Source organism: Sminthopsis crassicaudata, chromosome 2, assembly GCF_048593235.1.
Source record: "Sminthopsis crassicaudata isolate SCR6 chromosome 2, ASM4859323v1, whole genome shotgun sequence".
NCBI classification, from domain to species: Eukaryota; Metazoa; Chordata; class Mammalia; order Dasyuromorphia; family Dasyuridae; genus Sminthopsis; species Sminthopsis crassicaudata.
Genome location: NC_133618.1, coordinates 312690256 through 312711633, shown reverse-complemented (window position 1 = coordinate 312711633; position 21378 = coordinate 312690256). Strand labels below are relative to the sequence as shown.

The window sequence follows — 21378 nt, the reverse complement described above, 5'->3', positions numbered from 1 at the left end:
GATAGTCTTTAGAAGAAAGCAGAATAGAAACTTTAAAAAGGCAAAAATGCCTATATCTAAAATATCAGGAATATTCTTTTTTTTTTTTTTTTTTTTTTTTTTGGTATCCAATCTTGCCATTTTCCCATACTACTTGCTGTTTTCATTCAATCAACAAACATTCATTAGATAACTGCTATGTTCCAGGTACTGTAGTAGGTGCTTTGGATATAAATACAAAAAAAAAAAAAAAAAAAAAAAATAGAATTCTCTCTACCTACCTCATTAATCATGAAATTAGAAAAGAGGTGTAGAAAATGGTTTGACCAAATGGATACATGATTTAGATAAATGATGCAACATAAACAATTTAGAGGAACTAGGAAGAAATTACCTATCAGATACATGAATAGGGAAAGAGTTTACAACAAACCAACAAGGTTAAAGAAGGAAAAATTGACAATTTTGATTACATAAAATTGAACGTTTTTTGCAAACAAAATCAATATTGCTAAAATTAGAAGAGAAGTAAATGGGAAAAAATGGGGGAAAAAAAGCAAGTTTCTCTGTTAAAAATCTCATTACTAAGATGTATATACATATATGTATATGTGTATGGATTAGAATTTGTGAAAATAAGAGCCATTCATAATTAATAAATGGTCATAGCTTTAAGAGCAAGAAATTCAAACCTTTTATAGCAATATAACAAAATCTTTAAGTCACTAACAATTAGACAATTACAAATTAAAACAACCATAAGATGCACCTTTCACTTATCAGATTGGCAAAGTTGGCAAAAAAAAATTATAAATCTTTCCTCTGAATTCACTTTCCAACTACTCTCTTTCTAGATACAAATATGTTATAACTATAACTGTATAATATGGGAGAAGCTATGGGAAGAAATTAATTTACCATTGGTGAAATTATAATTGGTTCAGGCATTCTGGAAAGGGAAACTATACCATGAAATTATTAAATTGAGAATACCTTTTGACTCAATATACAAATACTAAGTCTATTTCCAAAAGAAATCAAAAAAAAGAAGAAAAGGATTCATGTGTACAAAAATATCTATAGCAGCTCTTTTTAAAATGATAAAACAGTTGAAAACGAAAACTAATTCTCCATCAGTCCTGGAATGGCTGAACAAATTATGGTATGTAAAAATGCAGTTGTCCCAATTTCCTCATCTGTGAAACAAACTGGAGAAGAAAATGTAATGCCAGAGAAACTGAGCAAGATAGAGATTAGAGTATTTAATAATTTATTAAATGGAGAGATATATTGGGATCAAATGGATCCATAGTTTGATCCCAGGGCTGTCTCCAAGAATCTAGCAAACAATGTGAGTTCTCAATATACAGGTGGCTCAGATGCAGAGGGTAGACTGAGGCAGGGGCGGAGTCAGGGTGCTGAGAGTGGGGATTCTGACAGGGTTGGAGTGAACCTCTGAAGAGGGGATGACATAATCAGGGGGAGGACATAGGGAGAGGCATCTTGATAAGACTGTATCTGACATTCCAATAGTTTGGGATGGGGAGAGGCATTTCTGATATTCTAAAACACAAGATCTTTTATCCTTATCAAGTATTTGGATAAAGAGGGAGGAAAGGTTTTGCAGAACTGAGAAGCAGGGAAACTGAAGCAGGACTGATCAGGTCAGGACAATATAAGAAACTGTGGCGTAACAGAAAAAACAAACCAATCCAGTATCTTTACCAAGAAAACGTCTAGGTCAGAGAGAGTCAGACAGGACTAAAGCAGCTGAATAACAAAAAACACTGTCCCTGCTGTTCAGCTTACATTCTAACCAGGGAGACTGCTTGTAAAGACCTCCATATTATACAGTTATAGTTATAACATATTTGTATCTAGAAAGAGAGTAGTTGGAAAGTGAATTCAGAGGAAAGATTTTAACATCTGAAGAACATGGCATTTCAGATGTCTTTTATTTTTATTTTAGTTAGCAGATACTTCTTTCCTTCATTCTGTCTGGTTATGATGGGGCAGGACGTGAAAGGTATGAGTGGAGAATGGGAATAAAACACTTAAAACAGATATACATAATCAGATAAAATAAATTCTAAGAAGTGCCCAAAAAGATATGTGTCATTCCTTAACTTAAATCCATCACTTTCTGTTAGGAGTTGGGTCATTATCAGTTCTCTGGAATTATAATTTGTCATTGTACTGATCAGAGTTTTAAAATCTTTCAAAGGGTGTTTTTTTTTTTTTTTCTTCTTCTTTATAATGTCATTACTATATACATTATTCTCCTGGCTTTGCTTTCTTCACTCTCATAGTCCATACAAGCTTTCCCAGATTTCTTTGAAATTTTTTCATGATTTCTTATAGTACAGAAAGCCTTAGGGGTAGCTAAATGATGCAGTGGATAGAGCACCAGCCCCTGAAGTCAGAAGAAACTGAGTTCAGTTCTGTTCTCAAGACACTTAACTCTTCCTAGATGTGTGACGCTGGGCAAGTCACTTAACCCCAATTATCTCATAAAATTAAAAAAAAAAAATCTAAAAAAAAATATATTCCATCATATTGATCAATGGACATATCCCCTTCCTCCAATTTTTTCCCAATACAAAGCAGTTTGTGTAAATATCTTTGTACAAATGGATCCATTAAATCTTCCTCTGATCTTTTTGGGGTTTGGGCCCAGTAGAGATATCACTAAGTTTGAAGATTTACCCAGCTTTTGGGGCATAGTTTCAAATTACTTTCCAAATGTCTAGATCACTTCACAGCTTCACCAGCCATTCATGAATGTGCTTGTTTTCTATAATCTCTTCAATATTCAATTCTTTTTCAATTTTTCCAATATAATGAATGTGAAGTGCATCTTTATAGAGTTATTTTAGTTAGTGCATCTCTAAGTGATTTAGAACATTTTAAAATGACTATTGATAAACTAGATTTTTTTCTTTTGAGATTTGCCTGCTTATATTTCTTATCCACTTGTCAATTAGGGAATAACTCTTATTTTTATAAAAGTGTCCATTTTTACTTCTGCAATCCTCTTTATCCCTTACTTGGGCATGAAATCTTTCCTTATTCATAAATAAGAAGAGTAATTTCTTCCTTGTTTCTTTAATTTTTTAATTATAGTACCTTTCATATTTAAATTATAAATTCATTTGGAAATTATTTGGGGGTATGAGGTATTGGTCAAAGCATAATCTTTGTCAAATGATTTTCCAATTTTCCCAGCAGCTTTTGTGGAATAGTGAGTCTATCCTAATGCCTGAGTCCTTGGATTTGTTAAATTATTAGGTTAGTCAAGGTTTGTTTATTTCTATGTTCTGTATACCTAACTTTTTCCACTAATTACTTCTTTTTAAATCAGTACTAAATAGTTTTGATGATTGCCACGATTATATTATAGAGATTTTGAGTTACTAAGCTATCTTCCTACTTTGTTTTGAAGAAGAAACCCCCAAAACTTTGAAAAAATCCTTAAAGGAGAAAACCTCCTTGGACTCTGCCTCAGTGAGGGGACTCCACCCTAAGCACAAATAGCTTCATCTTTGTTATCTGGATGGGGATGGCTTAGTCCCGAAACCCATTGAATTCAGTTTAAATTCTAACCCTGGCTGAAACCCAGCCAGGAGCCAACCTGGGACTCCACCCACAAGCCCCCTTCAGCTTGTAGCCAAAACCCCCTATTATTAAAAGAGCCAAGCTGAAGCCCTTTCTTTGCAGAGGTTCCAAACATGACAGCCTTACTCCTGACATACCAAAGATCTCTGCCCACTGGAACACTGGTTTCAGTGTCCTTTTATCTCTACCTTCAACTTTACTAATTAGACTTTAACTTTACTTCCAAACCCCATAATAAACCTCTTTTATCAATATAGGTTTTCAGGCCTATAGATTCCTTTACAGGGGACTCCTATGCCACTACTAGAATTCATTTAACTCTGTATTCTTGTGCCAAATCCAAAGGGGTTGCAGGGGAGCTCTATTTGGCCTCCTGTACCCCAAACCTGCCACTAGACCTCAATTAAACCTTAATTTCATTTAGGGACTCCAATTCTAGACCTCATCATTTTGGTTCCCTGATCAGGAACCCCAAAAACTAGACATAATTTGGCAACCAAAGGGAATCCCAACTTTTTGAACTGTTGGTGCAATATTCTTCCAGGAAGAATATCTGCGTTACTTCTTTTGTCTCACCCTATCTCTAAAAGTAGTGAGTACCCAGTCCAAATCTGGGCTGTGGGCCTTATTCCCTGGGTGGGGGGAGAATATTTGCATTTTCTGACAAAAGGCCTCCTTTTGTCTCACTCTGTCCCTAGAGACTTCTAGACACACCTCTGCTTCTGAAATCCTTCCTTGAGCAGATGCTTGGCTTGAGGAAACTCTCTCTGTCCAGTCCTTCCAAAGACAAAGGACCTTCCTTTGCATCTCAAGGCATTTCTAATCCTTTTTTTCCCTCTCACCAGAAAATCCTGCTCTCAGGCAGGAACTCCAAGACAGGAGAGGAAGTGTCTCTTTAACACCATCCCCCCAGACCAAGGAGACACATGGCTGTTTTGGGGACCCCACCCCTCTCAGGTATACCAGACCAGCACTTTCTTTGATCTGTTCTGGGGAGATAACTGGAGAAACTTAAGAGGAGCCGAGTTTGGGCCCTTCTCCCACTCCACTGTTAAATACAATGGAATCTGTAATGGTCAGGCTGTAGCCATGAGGAGAGAGGTCACTGAATTGGGGTGAGCTTGGAGATAAGTCTCTACCCCCGGCTACTACTCTCTGGACAAGGGTAAGCAGTCTCTCCATCAGATCTTGCTCTCCCAGCAAGGTTTGGGGGGCTTAGATGAGCTACCTCTCCCTCAAGAAATCTCCAGAGAAGCCCTTGTCATTCGGGATGCACTGGGTAAGATGGCATGTCTTTCTCCCCCACCCTCGCTCTGGCCTTTCCTTCCCTTACCCCATGGAGTGGGGATCATAGAACTCTAGTCCTTTTTCAGACCTCTCTCATGTGGCTTGGCAACCTGCCATTTAAATAAATGCTCCTGTCCTGTCCCCTTCTTGGGGTACTGTACAGTGGGGAGATTGGGGACTCAATCTCAATCTTCTCATCCCCGGAAAAGTTTTCCACCAACTTTTAAAATGGAACTTTGCCGGCAATCTGGACAAGCGGGCCACGCCCCTCCCAAACCTCCCAGCCATAACTTCAGCTCTCAGAAAGCAAGCTTGTTCTATACATTTTAAAGCTTGTCCCATACATTTTAAAATGGGACTCCTTGATTTGGTCATCCTCCTTAGAGTAGTGCCTTCCATCACAGCCTTTTGACTGTAGAAGCCTCAAAATTACATTTTTGCATGCTCACGGAGCTGTCTACAAAAGCTGGGGATTCCAAATTGCTCTCGGTTTTTCCTGGCCTCAGGGTACTTACTTAAACTTTCCTCATCTACTCATGGAGAGATAAATAGCCTCCCTATCTCCTGAAAACCAGTTATGTCTGTCTCTGTCTGTCTCTGTCTCTGTCTGTCTGTCTGTCTCTCTTTCTCTCTCTCTCTCTCACTCTCTCGCTCTCTCACTTTCCACCCAACTTTATAGGTGGGAACTTTTTCACTCCTAATTTTTTCAGTCCTAAGACCTTTTGCTCTTAGCACACTCTCCTATTTTTCTGGATTGGCATTCTATGCCCCTGCCAACAATTAAAAGTTTCTTTTCTAAGCTCCAACCCTGGCCAGATTGCATCTTCAAGAAAGACCTTTGGAATGATGGCTGGGGAATAAAATTCCAAGTCAAGGCAAATTAAATTGTCAAGAGTGTAAAGATAGCTTCTTTCTTTTCTCTTCTCACTTCCTGAACTGCAGCAGGAAATGAATTAGAAGGAAAGACTGAACCAATTTAAAAAACTCCTTAGCACTTTAGACTGATATTGGAGAGTGGGAAAGTGGTTGAATTATTAACATTCTAACTGTATCACTGCATCTAAATAATTTTACTGTTGCCTTTGCAAGCTAGATTTGGTTATCTCTGAATGTAAGATCTTAAGAACTTGTTGGGTGGATCAGTGAGGGACTCTACCCCAACAAGTTCTTAAAATCTTATAGGAGAAAACTTCCTTCAAGGATTTTTTAGAGTTTTGGGGTTTCCTCTTCAGTTTTTTTCATTTTTTTTTTCCTTTAAGTACTTGATGTTTTGTTTCACTAGATGAATTTTTAAATTTTTTCCTCCTAGCTTTTTAAAGTAACCCTTTGGTACTTTGATACCGAATATGTAAATTTATTTAGGTATATTTTCATTTTTATTATATTGGCCCAGCCTAACCTCAAACAATTAATATTTCTTAAATTAGTTGAGTCTATCTTTATTTATGTGAATTATGTCTTGTAGTTTTATTCATAGAGATCCTGTATATATCTCAATTACATTCCCAAATATTTTAGACAAGTAGTTATCTTGAAAGGAAATATCCTTTTCTTTCTATTGGAATTATATTAAATCAACCATACATCCCTTTTTGCTATGTTGCTATAGCCACTTCACTTTATATTTTATTGACTGTTATTTGCTATTATTTTTTGCATCAATATTTATTATTGAAGTGAAATTTTCTTTTTATTTTGTCTGTTTTTGGTATAGTTATCATATTTATATTACTGAAGGTATTTTGTGAACTGCACCATTCCTGCCATGTGGTTCAGAAATGGTGTGAGGGGTCACCATTTAATAAAAAAAAAAAAAAAAAAAGCTGGAGAGATCTCTAGAAGCAAAGCAAAGTTCATTTTACCTTTTCAAGAGAAGGGCATCCCACCCATTGAGCAGAGGATCTAAGAGAAAAGTACCTCCTGAGGGAGGGTTAACAGTTTAATCCCTAATGCAAATACCCCCTCCCACCACTGATGGTGGTGCTGTGGTGGAGCAATAATGCTCATTGGCTGAGAGTCTCACGTTCTAAATACAGAGCTACTCAAGAAACTGAACTTGACCAATAAGTACATAGTTGCCCATATTTGAGTGAAGTATAGAGAAAATGATGTCATGGGAGGATAACAGGAAAGGGATTTAGTTATGCCCTTGGATTAATGGTCAAAGTCCTTCAGGCCTACTCAAACTCTGAAGTAGATGAAGCCTTACTTGATTTTCACAACTGTCTTGAAAGATCTCACCTCATCTTGTTCACTGCTTTTGCAAATAATTTATGTGCTAATTAGAATTAACTGTTCTTTAGATCTTTGAGAGAATTCATTTGTAAATCCATCTTGTCCCAGGCCTTTTTTCCTTTGGGAAATTATTGTTTGTTCAATTTCTTTTTTTGGAGGTTGAATTGTTTAAATTAAATTATCTATTTTTATTCTGTTAATCTGATCATTTTAAATTTTTGAAAATAACCACTTAAGTTAATGGCTTTATTGACATGTTACCAGAACATCCTTTTTCCTCTTTTCTTCTTGCCCAGATCCAAATCACAATTTAAATTTTTTATTTTTTCCTTTTAAAAGTATGTTCATAATATACCCTCTGTAGTTAGTTTTGCTTTAATCTTTTGTCTTCCCTGAATCTTTTGCTTTTCTCCCAATTTTCTCCACATTTCCTTCCTATTGAGTAATATTGCTTATTGAGTTGCATATATTTTTTCAAACAATTTTTGTTTGTGTGTATGTGAAGACCTTATACCTGATGCCTGTTCTAGTTCAACCACTTTCTATTTGATTCCCTTAGCTCTCCATTTAGATGTCAAATTGTTCTTTCTAAAGTACAGTTCTGATCATGACACTCTTACCTATTCAGTGGCTATCTGTTACTACCAGAATAAAATATAAAAAATTCTGTTTGGCTTTTATAGCCCTTCATAACTTGTCACCCTTCCTACTATCTTATGTTTCTTACACATTATTCCCCTCCCTGATCATTCAAATGATCCAGCAACACTGGCCTCTTTGCCATTCTTCACATAAGACATTCCATCTCCTGACTTCATTTTCACTGCTTGTCCCCCCTGCTAGTTATAAATATGTATCTGTTGGTTTGGAAAGAAGCATATTCTGAACTCTACACTCCTTTACTGTGATAACTGCCAAATCTTGTGTGATCCTTACTTTAGCTCCTTATTATTTGAGCTCCTTTTGACTTTTTGACTGCAGTACTTTTCCTTTGACCTAGAATCTCTGGATTTTGGATTTTGTTGATGGAAATTTTCATTTTGGAGTTTATTTCAGACAATGTCTGGTGGTTTCTTTCTGTTATTCTTAGGACTTAGATCTTAATAAATCAGGGCAGTTTTCCATCATGAGTTCTTGAAATCTAGAGTCTATCTATCTGTCTTTCTTCCCTCCTTCTCTCTCCCTCAGTCTCTCTCTCCCTCTTTCTCTTTCTCTTTCTCTCCCCCTCCTCTTTCTCTCCTTGTCCTTCTTCTCCCTTTCCCTTTCCCTTTCCCTCTCCCTTTAAGTCTCCTTTTCCCTCTCCCTTCTTCCCTCTCTTCTCTCTCTCTCCACACACACACACACACACACACACACACATATACACCCTTTCAGATTGTTGAATGATTCTTAAATGATCTTTCCAGATATTTTACAGGTTTAATTTTTTTAATAAGTTACCTTGCATTTCTAGTTTGTAGACTTTTGATTTTGTTTTAGTATTTGTTGTTCTGTTTTAATTGTTTAATTGATTATAATTTTCTAGGAAGTCTATTACTTAGACAAGATTTTGTAACTTCTACTAAACTTTTAATTCTTCTTTCAAATCTTTCTTCCCACACTCTCATTTCATTTTCAATTCTTTCTTATAGAGCTCTCATCCTTTTATATTTTAATTAAGCCTTATAAAATCTCTTCCTTTAAAATAATTTCTTCTGGGAATTCTAGTTGAGCTTTTGTTTAAGCTTTGTTTTTCGTTGTGGTTTTGCTCACAGATGTTTTAAAATTATTCTCTTTGGGTTTGTCTTGGTTAACCTTGTTTCATAATAGCTTATAATTCTCAGATTTTTTGCATGTTTGTTTTGCCATACATCTTAAATTGTGATTTTTGTTTTAGGGACAAGCTCTGCATGTTCTGAGAAGAATATTTTCTGAATTATTTCAAGTGCTGTCACTGTATTTTTTCTGTATTGTGTATATATTATATTCTTCATGGATCATAGGGGTAACTCAAATCAGGAAGTTGTAACTTTCAGTGATCCCTAAGCAATCTCTTCTAAGATATGGTTTGATTGCTGTTCTCCTGCTCTGAATTTTGTGGGCCCTTGAACCTCCAGTTTTGTCTGAGACTTCCTTCTTATTGGACCTCCACTACACCATTGTTACTCCCACCAGCATTTGCTAGTTGGAGAGTCTCAGGTTGATAACAACAGAAATGTAGGCTCATTCCTGATCTGAAGTGTGTAGTCTTCACACACATTTATATGATACACAATTGTAGGCTTGGTTATATTCCAAATCTCTTACTCACTCATGGTGCTAAATTGAAGATCCTTCTCTGAGTTAGAGTGACAGCATTGCAGATCCACACCTGATCCAAGACTTAATTCCCTGGTTATTTACTTGTGGACTGAATTCAGGATCTTAGGTTGAAAAAGATGACCCATTGTTTTCTCTTTTTTTTTTTTTAAATCACTGCTTATTTGAGTGCTTTGTCTCTGTTGAAATTACTGTAGGAGAGGGCTGAATAGTGTCGCTTCCTTCTCCTTAGGCATCTTTGCTGGTATGAGCTGAGTATTGAAGAAAGATAGGCAAGAAAAAGAGGTAAGAGGGTTGGGAGAGATAGCTTTCCAAATACATGTGATAGCTAGTAAAAAGCTACAGAGATGGGAGATGAAGTACCCTGTGTGAAGTAGAGGCTAGGCTACTCCAGCTGAATCATTTTGTATTTGAGGAGAGGAGAAAAGAGCATGAAAAGACTTGAAAGGGAAGAAGGGATAAGATTGTAAACATCTCCAAAGGACAAAGAGAAGATTTTACATTGGATCCTGGATATAGTAGAATACCACTAGTTTTCATTGAGTAAAGGAAAGGAGGTTATGATTTGGTCCTACTTTTGCTTGAGGAAAATCATTTTGGAAGTTTAGTGGACAATGGATAGCATTGGTAAAAGACTTGAAACACAGAAATCATTTAAAAATCTATTGCAATAGGTTAGGTCAAAGGTGATAAAGGATATATGTTAGGTAGTGATTATAAAATTGCAGCGAAGAGGACACATACAAGAGATTTTGTGAATGTAGAGAAGGATTTGCTAACAGATTGTATATGTGGAGTAAAAGTGAAAAATTGAGGATTACAGCAAGGTTGATGATTCCTGATTGACTTTTAAGTATGATGATAATAACAACAAAGTAGGGAAGAATGATGATTTGGGAGAAAGATAATGTTCTTTTTAGACTCATTAAGTTTGAGATTCTTATGGAACATCCAATTAAAGATTTCCAAAAGTCAGTTGGTGACTTTTGGTACTGGATCTCTGCTAATTGAATCCAGGAGAATGAATAAGATTGCTAAGCAAGGTAATGTAGAGCAAGTCTTAACCTGGAGTCTGCAAACTTTTTGAAAAACATATTTTTGGTAATGCTATTTCAGTGTAATTGGCTATGATACAAAAAATGTTTAAGATTCTCTTATATAGAGGGAAAAGAAAAGAAAGGAGATACCTGTGGTTAGTAGAACCTGACCCTGGATGACCCAGCAAAAGAGCAGCTTAAAGCAGGAAGAGAACCAGGAGAGACAATGTCATGAAAACCCTAGAGAAGAGATTATATTCAGAGGAGCTTGAAATTGCAGAGAGATTAAGAACAGTAAAAAAATGTAAAAATATTGGATTTCAGGATTATGGTCACTGGTAATTTTGGAGAGAGTAGTTTCAGTGATAATGATATAGGAAATCAAATTGTTGAAAGTTTAGAAATGGATTAATTTCTTAAGAAAGTACCTCAGAAGAGGAGGAGTTTTTGGACAAAAGGTAGTAGGGATGTTTAAATCAAGTGAGGTGTTTTTTAAAGATGGGGAAAATGTAGTAGTTTTATAAAACAACAAGAGGAAAAGTCAGTGTATATAGAGAGATTAAAGATCAGATTAAAAAATGAGCAAATTGTTAATGAAGACTGGAAGGGATGAAATCACAAAAGCATGTCAAAGGATTTGCCTTGGCAAGGATAAAATCCACCTCTTCAATAGGGACTGGAGTGAACAAGAAGATGGTGGAACAGAATAGATAAATGATATGAAATAAGGAAGGGAGAGAAGTGAGCTGAAAGACTTGAAAGGAACAAAAAAAGATTTAGACTAGCCCATTTAGTAAGGGGGGGCAGCAAAGAATGCCTTCACTGCATTGAGGTTATTTAACATAATTCATAGTAGAACCAATCATAGTCTTATAATTTTTTTACAGTTCCTTTCAAATACATGTGGAAAATAAGTGCCTACTAAATGTTTAAGTTTTCAAGTATTACCTTCTTTTCCCAGTCCTTTGATACAAGGACTTTGTCTTTTTTCACTTATCTCACCTAGAACCTTGTACATGGTAGATATTCTGTATATGTTTATCTGATGAATGAATGTTTCAAAATAGTGAATTCAACAAATATTTATTAAATAGGATATACAAACATAAGAATGAAATAGTTACTATCCTCTTTTGTAAAGACTCTTTTGTAAATAATGGAGTACAGGGGTTCTTAAGTGGGAGTCTTAATCATTCTTCCCTTTTGAGGGTTTATAAATATATTTCATCTTGATTTCATTGTAATTGGTTTCTTTTGATATCCTCTGTATTTTATTTTATGCATTTTAAAACATCATTCTGAAAAGGAGTTCATTGTTATAGCCAGGTTACCAAAGAAAGCTGTGGCCCACACAAAAAGATTAAGAAATCCTGCTGTAGGGCAAAGAGCACAGGATTGAGAGTCAGATTTCTCTTTGAACTCATGCTTTGCTGGTGACCTTGGATAAGTCATTTGCCATTTCTAGACTTCTGGCTTCTTTTCTGAAATGTAAGCTCTAGACTCCGTCTCTCAGGTTCCCTCCAACTCTAAATCCATGAGAATATGCTCTATGGATGTAAATAAAAACAAAATAATTGGAAAAAAGTACTTATAAAAGGAGAGATTAGGGAATGGCTTTGTCAAGGATTGGGCATGTGGATTAAGCCTCAAGAATAAACATTCAGAGAGAGGGATGAAGGAATAGAATACATTTCAGGCATGGAAAATGACTTGTGCAATGCATGGAGGTAGTAGATATTATCAGTTTTGGAAACAATAGGCCTTTTTGGTCATAGTGTTTCTCAAAGGAGGTAATATTATATAAAAATATAAAACTGGAGATATAGGTTGGAGCTAGAAAATACCAAGCTTAGGGTTTATATATTATGCTAGAGTAATAGAGACACTGAGCAAGGGAGTGACATGGTCAGATCTATGCCTTATGATTCAGATTGATTTTGAACATTCAGTACTGTAATTTATTACCCAACCCAGGGAACTAGAATGGCAGAGGTTAAATAAGATGTGGGCATCTAACATGGGGTCTTCAGGCCAGATAGAACCCACTGTATTCTGGTATGACTCTGTCACCTAAGATTTTCAGAAAAAAGGGGGTTAAGCTAATTAGCTACTACCACACATGAATCAGTAAGTTAATTATGCTTAACTACCTTCTTTCTACTATTACCTGGATAAGATACTAGCAAACTTTGGACAATTAATAATTTTAGCTGAAGCATAATATTTTAATTATATTAGTTTATTTAGTCCATATATATTTAGTGTCTTTCTTATCACATAGCCCACCATTTAAAACAACAGCAGCAACAGTAACACAAAGTCTTTTGGATATTAAAATTATATTAGTGACTCAATCAGAACAAAACAATCATAATTAAGAGAATTGGCAGCAGTGCTACTTTTAGCAAGTAACAGTAACACTTGGGCTGGGCTGGAAATTGGTCTCCTCTTTCTGTTTCTTTCCCTCTTTTTCAATCCATTACCTATATTTAATCCTGCCTAGATGGAATTCATGAAATGTATCCTTACCCTACACATTCAGATATTTGCTCACCTGCCTTACTCAGAAGGCTAGCTCTAAAATAAACACTATTTTGATTCTAGAAGAAAAATGAAATAAGGTCATGGTAATAGACATGTAAAGGGAAAGGATAGTTGAAAGTCTTGGTAAATGGCTACAGGATAATTACAGGAAAATAATAATAAGAAAATATGGCAGAACATCTGGCTAATAGGCACTAAGGTTAAGATGGTAAGTAGAAAGATTATGTGACCAACTTTACCATAAACATATTCACTTACCTAACTAGATAAAGGCTACTTACTTTTAAGCTTATATTCCTAATTTTAAAAATCATCATTACTATTCCCAATGAGTTAGAATCCTTTGGTGTTTTTGAATACTCACTTTTGTATATTAAAAAAAAAAACTTTTACTCATTATATGTACTAACCTATAGGCTTCCAAATACTAGTGAGAAAAGGAATCTTGGGAAAAAAAATCTGCTAGATTATTCCCCTGTTGCTTTGTTATTGTATATGATTGCATAACTTTCCTTCACCAAGAGCATTCCAATTTTTGTTCATTTTTCAAAGTTCCCACTCATTTAGAGAATCTTTAAAAATTATTACAGATATAGCCAACCTAACAACATTAATTGGCTCCTTGACAACTTGACTTTAGGTAAAATAATGCAACAACAGGATACTTAGTTTTCATAGGAATAAGGTTGTCTTTTGGGAGAAGCCTAAGTTGCAAATTTCAAACTGTAAAAACTTAAATTCTTTCTCACACTAATTTTTATACCAATTCTTTCTTTCCACAACTTTTCCTAATTAAATGCTAGGGGTTTCTTATTTGGCAGACCAGACAAGAAAAACAGCAAAAATTCCCTTTGTGTGCCCAGAGTTGTGAAGGGAATGGCTCAGTTGATGTTGCACAAGGTATCAGAGTTTCTGTGGAGGCACTGTGTCTTCCTCACATATGTGTTTTCATTGTTAGTTTCCTTTTGTCCAGTAACATTTTTCTAATTGGCCTAACATCAAGGTTGTCCTATGGGCAATTGTCTTTTTCCCAGCTATCTGAAATTGAGGAAGATTTGGGTCTCTAAATTTGCTTCATTTTACTAAGGCTTGAGTAATGTATAATGATATCCTGATAATGCAACACTGATAATACAGTCTTATATATAGGAAATTGCTTTATCTCCACTTTGAAGCTTTATACTTTCTTTTGTTTTCCTGATTATATAGGTGAGAAGTGGATAAGGAGGTCTTTTGAACTATGTAGAAGGTAGTTAGGTACATCAGAAGCAACCACTAAGTCACAGAAGAAGCCAGAAGTTGTCATGTGTTTACTGAAAAATTACAGAAAAGAGAACTGGCCTAAAAATCATAAGACAAGTTTAATTAGAAACTTTACCACTTAATAACCATATGACAGTAAATATTATCTAATTTCTCTGAGCCTCAGTTTCCTCATTTGTAAAATATGGTTGATTCAGTTTAACAAACATTTATGAAATACTTGCCATGGTAGACCTTTGTGTTACATGTTAGAGGAAATAAAGTATCATCTCTCTCCTTAACATGTCTTACAGTATAATAGGGAGATAAGAAATGTACTTGGAAAAATATAACTCACAGCATTATATAATAAATGCATTCACTGGGTTCAAAGTGATGGGTAAGTCATTACTGAATTTTTTGTGGGCAGGGTGGGGAGAGATAAAGCATCAAGGAAGGCTTCCTGGAGGAAGTGGCATTTGAATTTGTCTTTAAAGGACTACCAAAATAACATTCACACCAATTATAATGATTTTATGAAGATGCTAAGTCAATATAAATTACCACAAAAGGGAAACCAAAAAAGCCCAGAAAATACGTTAGTCAGTAGTCATCTGACTTAACAATAAAGAAAGAGATGACTGCCAGAGACAACATTGGGTTAGAATATAACTAATTTATAAAATCTAAACAGAAAAATGATGAGTGGTTATTAGCAGTATTGTTTCATAAAGCATAGAGAAGCAATGGAGAGCAGAAGAAGCTTAAAGAAACTTGGTAAGCATCCAAAGTCATTCCAAGAACTCTACCAATCAAGATGGAATATGTGCAAACAGAAGAATATAAAATGCATTTTGAAGTCATTATAACTTTATATTATTATAACATTATAACAAACTACTTTATGTCCCCAAAACAATGCAACCATCATACTTTTAGTCTTAATATCACAGTCCCAAACATACATATGACACTAAAGAGAACAAAACTGAGAACAGAGCTGAATTGGAACAAATATATGTAGAGGGAATGTATGCTGGAGGTGACACTTTCATTGATTACCTAAGGAAAATATAGATGAGAAGGTAAATATTAAAGACATGAAAAGACACTCTAGAAAATTAATAGTAGCTTTTTATTTTCAAAATACATGCAAAGTTAGTTTTTAGCATTCATCCTTGCAAAACTTTGTGTTCCACAATTTTTTTCCCTCTTTCACATCCTCTATCTAGATAGCAAGTAATCCAGTATAGGTTAAATATGTGCAATTCTTCTAAACTTATTTCCACATTTATCATGCTGCAAATGCTGCAAAAGAAAAGTCAGATCAAAAAATTAAAAAGAGAAAAAGGAAAAAAAAAAAAGCAAGCAAGCAACAAAAAAGGTGAAAATACTATGTTGTGATTCATCTTCAGTTCCCACAGTCCTCCCTGTGGATGTAGATGGCTCTCTCCATCACAAGTTTATTGGAATTAGCCTAAATTACCTCATCTTGAAAAGAGCCAAGTCCTTCATAGCTGATCATCACATAATCTTTTTGTTGCTGTGTACAGTGTTCTTTACTTTTAGGCTTTAGTGTCAGTTCGTGAAAGTCTCTCTAGAACTTAAAATCATTCTGCAGATTGTTTCTTGTAGAAAAATAATATTCTCTACATTCATATACTATAATTTATTCAGCCATTCTCTGATTAATGGGCATCCATTCAGTTTCCAATTTATTGCTACTATAAAAAGGGCTGCCACAAACATTTTTGTACATGTGAGACTTTCCCTCTTTTTTATTATATCTTTGGGATACAGACCTAGTAGAGACACTTTTGGATCAAAGGGTATGCATGGTTTAGTAGCATAACAACCATACCATAATTCCAAATTGCTCTCCAGAATGGTTGGATCAATTCACAACTCCACCAACAGTGGATTAGTGTCCCAGTTTTCCCACCTCTTTCCAACATTTACCATTATCTTTGCCTGTCATCTTAGCCAATTTGAGAGGTATATAATGGTACATCAGAATTGTGTTAATTTTGCACCTTTTTAAAGGTACAGTACCCAGAATAGAAAAAAAGAGCAGTAATAACTACCAAATTATATGCCCATTTTACTCATTTATTTACTAATAATATATACTAATGAGTCATTTATATTTTAATGAAGGGCTTCCTTGATGAGCATATTAATGGAGAATAGGCAGCTTTCACAAGCTGTATCTTGCAAAGAACTATATCTTTTTCATTTTATAAGCTTATGGAAAAATGCAGATTTTAAAATTAATACTATCCTTATTGTTTGGTAATTTTGAAAAAGCATTTGAATGAGCTCTATGTCCATTCCCAGCAGGAAGTAGTTTCAGAAGATGAGATTATCCCATATCCCAAGAGACTTTGGGCCCCATTTGTTTGAAAGGAAACTGACTGTTGGGGTGAATGAACCCTAGCAAAATACCACCCAGTGTCTGAGTGGACCCCCAGTAAGATGTTAACTGACATTGCCTTAATCTCTGCTATTGTGCCTATAACTAACTTTATACCCCTATGACATTACTAACTTCATTTTATCTCTATAACACTCCAACGTCATAGACCACTATTTTTTGCTCCCAGTTTCTGGACACTAGTTAACAAGTGTCCCAGGATTTGGCCCCTAAGGTTTTAGCATTGGTTTGATAAACTGTGGTAACCACATTAGCACCCTGGGTATCTTAGAATCAGCCAGAGTCAGGATAAGCAAAAGTTTATTCTTGGTCTCTAGCTGCAGAAGCCAAGGGGGAATGGACTCTGCAACCTCACTCCCTCAGCTCTCTCCCAGATGTGACTCTGGTTAGTCTCCCTGCACCTCCTAGTCCCTCCCACAGTTCTCTGTATACAACAAACGATTAGGCCAGCACAGGATAGTGGGAAGGGCCATTTTCCAAGCATATTCTAGAGTATTGTCCAATCAGTAATTAGCCTCAAGTGCTGCATTGACTCAAGAGCTCCAGCCCTTTACAATAGACTGCCTTCTGTTTAGGGACCCCTAAAACATTTTTCAAAAGATTGCTTTAATAAATTAAAAGAGTGGGGAAATGATGAGAGGAATTGAAAAAAATTTAATCCCTTAGATAAGCAGGAAGAAGGCTCTGATAATGGAGATCAATTTAGTTCCTTGGTCCTACCCTCTAAAGGTAATTCAATCTGAAATACCGTGTCAAACTCCTGATTCCCACCCTCTGTTGAAATTCCAGTCATATCCCTGAGGTTAAATTTTCCCTATAAAGCCTACTTGTGGGCCATCCCATGGCTGCTACTTTCCTTTGGGTCAGCCTGCCACAGGCACTCTGCTTCATGGTGTCATTTCCCATACTTCACCCCCTCCCCCATGCCATGTGGTATCTCCCCTAACTCCACTGTGCTTCTCAACCCCACATTCTTACAGCTAACTAACTCTTTTAGGGTACTAAGTCCCTTGCAGGATTTAGCCTGCCAATTAAGAGCATGCCCCAACCTCATGCTCCCTTCTACTGGATACTTATGAGTTCCATTGAGTTCTATTTGGTCTCCCCCTCTTATTTCATATTTACCATTCCTGGTGTCTATTGTATCCCTTCACTTTATAACCTATTCCCCTAAATAAAACTACCTTTTGCCAAAGGGGGGGAAAAAAAGCATTTGATTTGGTAAAACAACCAGTAAAACAACCCAGTAAAGACTTTTTACAACAACATTTTTTTCCAATCTCTACATTAAAATCACTCTAAGCCTATTTCAGAAAAATCTGGAAAGACCTCCATGAATTGATGCTGAGTAAAGTGAGCAAAATCTGGCGAGTGATGCACATAGTAATGACAACATTGTGCAATGATCAACTATGATAGATTTAGCTCTTCTCAGCAACACAATAATCCAAGACAATTTCAAAAGGTTCATAAAATGCTATCCACATCTAGAGAAAGAACAATGGAGTCTGAATGCATATAAAAAAGCACACTATTTCCATTTATTTGTTGTTGTTTTTATCTTTCATGACTTTTCCCTCTTGTTCTATTTCTTCTTTCACCACATACGTAATGTGTGCATGTTTACATGAGTGCACATGTATAACCTCCTATTGCTTTTCATCTTGGGGGAGAGGAGCGCAGAAGAAGGGAGGGAGAAAATATTGAAATATAAAATTTTATAAAAATTGAATGTTGAAAACTCTTTAAATACAATTGGAAAAAATAAAGTTTAGAATCCTTTGAAAGATAAAACTATAGAAATAAACTTGTTCAATAATCATCTGATCATAAACATTAGATAAATATAAAATAGAGAAATGTATGCTCAGCAAAATTATCAGTGTCATAAAGTTGATCACACAGAGACCAAGATGAAGAGATATTCCCTGTGGAATGTTAGGCTCTCCAAATTTGCAGATGATGATAATAGCTGGAATTTATATAGCACTTTAAGGTCTGCAAAATCCTTTGTCGTCTCACAATGTTCTTATAACAATCCTTAAAGTAGCTGCCATTGTTGTCTACATTTTACTGATGAGGAAACAGAGGCCAAGAGAGGGTAAGTGATTTTCCCAGGGTCACACAGCTAATAAGTCAAGTTTTGGATTCAAATGATCCTTCCTCCATACCTAGTACTCTGGTCATTTAACTATCACTTTGCCTTCATGATATTGTACCACAGAGTCCCTTGGAAGAATCCTCATCATCTACACAGGAAAGATCAAATGAATGAAGTATGTCTTATTGCCCAGATTATGATATTTGGATGGGTAACTTACAGTCTGTCCATTAGTGTATGTACATATATTTGAGATAGTACATATGGACAAGTTGGGCAGGCATTTGAACAAGAGGAAAAGTGTAGAATAATTGCTTTTGGAAAGCTTCAAATATTCTTTAATAACCAATGAACACAAAGACCCATCTTTTAAAATACCAGCATTCTACTAATGTTGCTTTATGACAGCAAGGCAAGAATTAAAAATTCATATAAAAGCAATGGAAAGACCTTGGATATGTACAGATAATTGTCTATAAACAAGGAACTCTCATAAAGGAATTGTATAATACGAGGTAAATATTGATAGCTCATATAAGAAGGACAAAGAATGATGGATATTCAGTTGAAATGTTCCACTAGTACTTTTATGATTCTCTAAGACATCAGTGAAAAGCTCTTATGTGTTAGATGAACCCTCTATGTCAGATTTGTGGGAATATGTGGATAAGAGGAATGCAGAATGAACACATAAATGTACATTGTGATGTGCATTATTGACAGGAACTTCCAAATCAATGAGTTCTATTTAATTGCAACAGTAGACCAATCCTGTCTAAAGGAAACTGGAGCAAGCCTTTTCCTATTAAGGATTTTCCTATTAAGGATTCCTCAGTTCTGGATTTATGTGGTCCAGAATCAGTTCTGGGGGAGTCTAGCTTCTAAAGAAAAGTTTTTCTAATTGCCTCTGACCAGGCAAAGGAATTTGAACTTTACTTAGTAGTCAGTAGAGGTACACAAGAATTTGAAACTGAAGAGGAAAATAACCACATTTTGACATGAGCAAAATTAGTTTGGCAGTAGTGTCAAAGATGAATTGGTGGAGGTGATTCAAGGCGATTCCAATAGACTTGTGGAAAGAGCCATCAACATTCAGAGAGAGAAAAATGGAGACTGAATGTGAATCAAAGGATAATATTTTTATCTTTGTAGTTATTTTTTTTTTTTTCTTATTCCCCCCCTTTGGTCTGATTTTTTTACAAGCATAAAAAATGTGGAAATGTGTTTAGGAGAATTGCATATGTTTAACCTATATTGGATTGCTTGCTGTATAAGGGAGGAGAAGGAAGAGAAGGAGAAAAATTTGGAACACAAGGTTTTGCAAGGATGAATGTTGAAAACTATCTTTACATGTATTTGGGAAAATTTATTATTATATATATATATATATATATATATGTATATATATATATATATATAAAGGTGAATTGGAGAATAAAGGAAAAATAAATAGAACCTTTTTATGATTTGTCTGATAATTGGAGTATATTGAAAGAATATGCAAATATAAAGGAAGAGTTAGAAGAAGCTTTCAATTTTAAGTGCTCAAATAATCCATTTTACATCCTGTGATCTCTTAACACCTCGCACAGCTTCTGATACATAATAGGTGTTTAAAAAATACTCCATTGACTAATGGCTTTCCTGCATTGTAGAGAATAAGGAATGTATTTAATATTTCTGCTTTGGACATTTTAGGCCCTACCATATGGTCAATTTTTGTAAAAGTGCAGTATGTAGCTGAAAAACATGTATACTCCTTTCTATTCCCATTCAGTAGACATCACAGATTTATCATATCAAACTATTCTAAAGTTCTAATTAGGTCCTTCTTTCTTGTTTAACTTTTGTTAAGTTATGAAAGGAACATATTGAGATTCCCAACTATTATAGTTTTATGATCATAATGAGTTCTGCTTCTACTCCATTGGTATTTCTCTCTTCTCCTTGGCCAGACTACAATCACTGCCTCAAAGAAATAAAAGAGGGGAAAGACCCAAATGCACAAAAATATTCATAGCTTCATTTTTGCTGTAGTGAAGAACTGGAAGCAAGTGGGGTAGCCAATTATTTGGGAATATCTCAATAAAATATGAGGGAAGCTAGGTGGCACAATGGATAGAATGCTGGGCTGAGAGTTAAGAAGACTAATCTTCCTGAGTTCAAATTTGGCTTCAGACTTTTATTAAGCTGTGTCATAAAGAGTCAGACACAAATGAAAAGACTGAAGAAAACAAAAATATCAAAATATGGTAACATTCAAATATTATTGCTTCATCAGAAATGATGAAAGAAGTGAATCTAGAGAAACCCAGTAGTGCTTCTATGAACCGATGTACTATGAGAACAGAATCAGTACAGTTTACATGATGAATGCAAGATTGTAAGGAAAGGAGGTTTTAAAAATTAAGAATTGAATGCAGTGTGCTCAATCATGGTCCTGGAGACTGTTGTTGAATATTGAATGTTTTTTACATCTTTTTAGAGAGATGGTGATTTAGAGAAACAGAATGAAATAAACATTTTTTAAAAACCAGACCTATTTGTGGATTTGTTTTCCTTATTTATATTAACTTGTTAGAAGGGGGGAAATTTTTTTTTTTTTT

General features: G+C 35.3%; 1 protein-coding gene across 24 annotated transcripts in view; it reads left to right on the top strand.

The window, feature by feature from the left end:
- The window catches only part of TTLL5 (tubulin tyrosine ligase like 5), a 402838-nt gene that overhangs the window by 222239 nt on the left and 159221 nt on the right, over window positions 1–21378 (top strand). Inside the window, exon 30 of one of the 24 annotated variants that reach the window (XM_074289972.1) lies at window positions 14205–14413. The exons of the other annotated variants lie outside the window; for them this stretch is intronic. Coding sequence (XP_074146073.1) covers window positions 14205–14219 — 15 coding nt within the window. The 3' untranslated portion in view covers window positions 14220–14413. Of the gene's footprint in view, window positions 1–14204; window positions 14414–21378 lie in introns of those variants that run through there. 24 annotated transcript variants of the gene reach the window in all.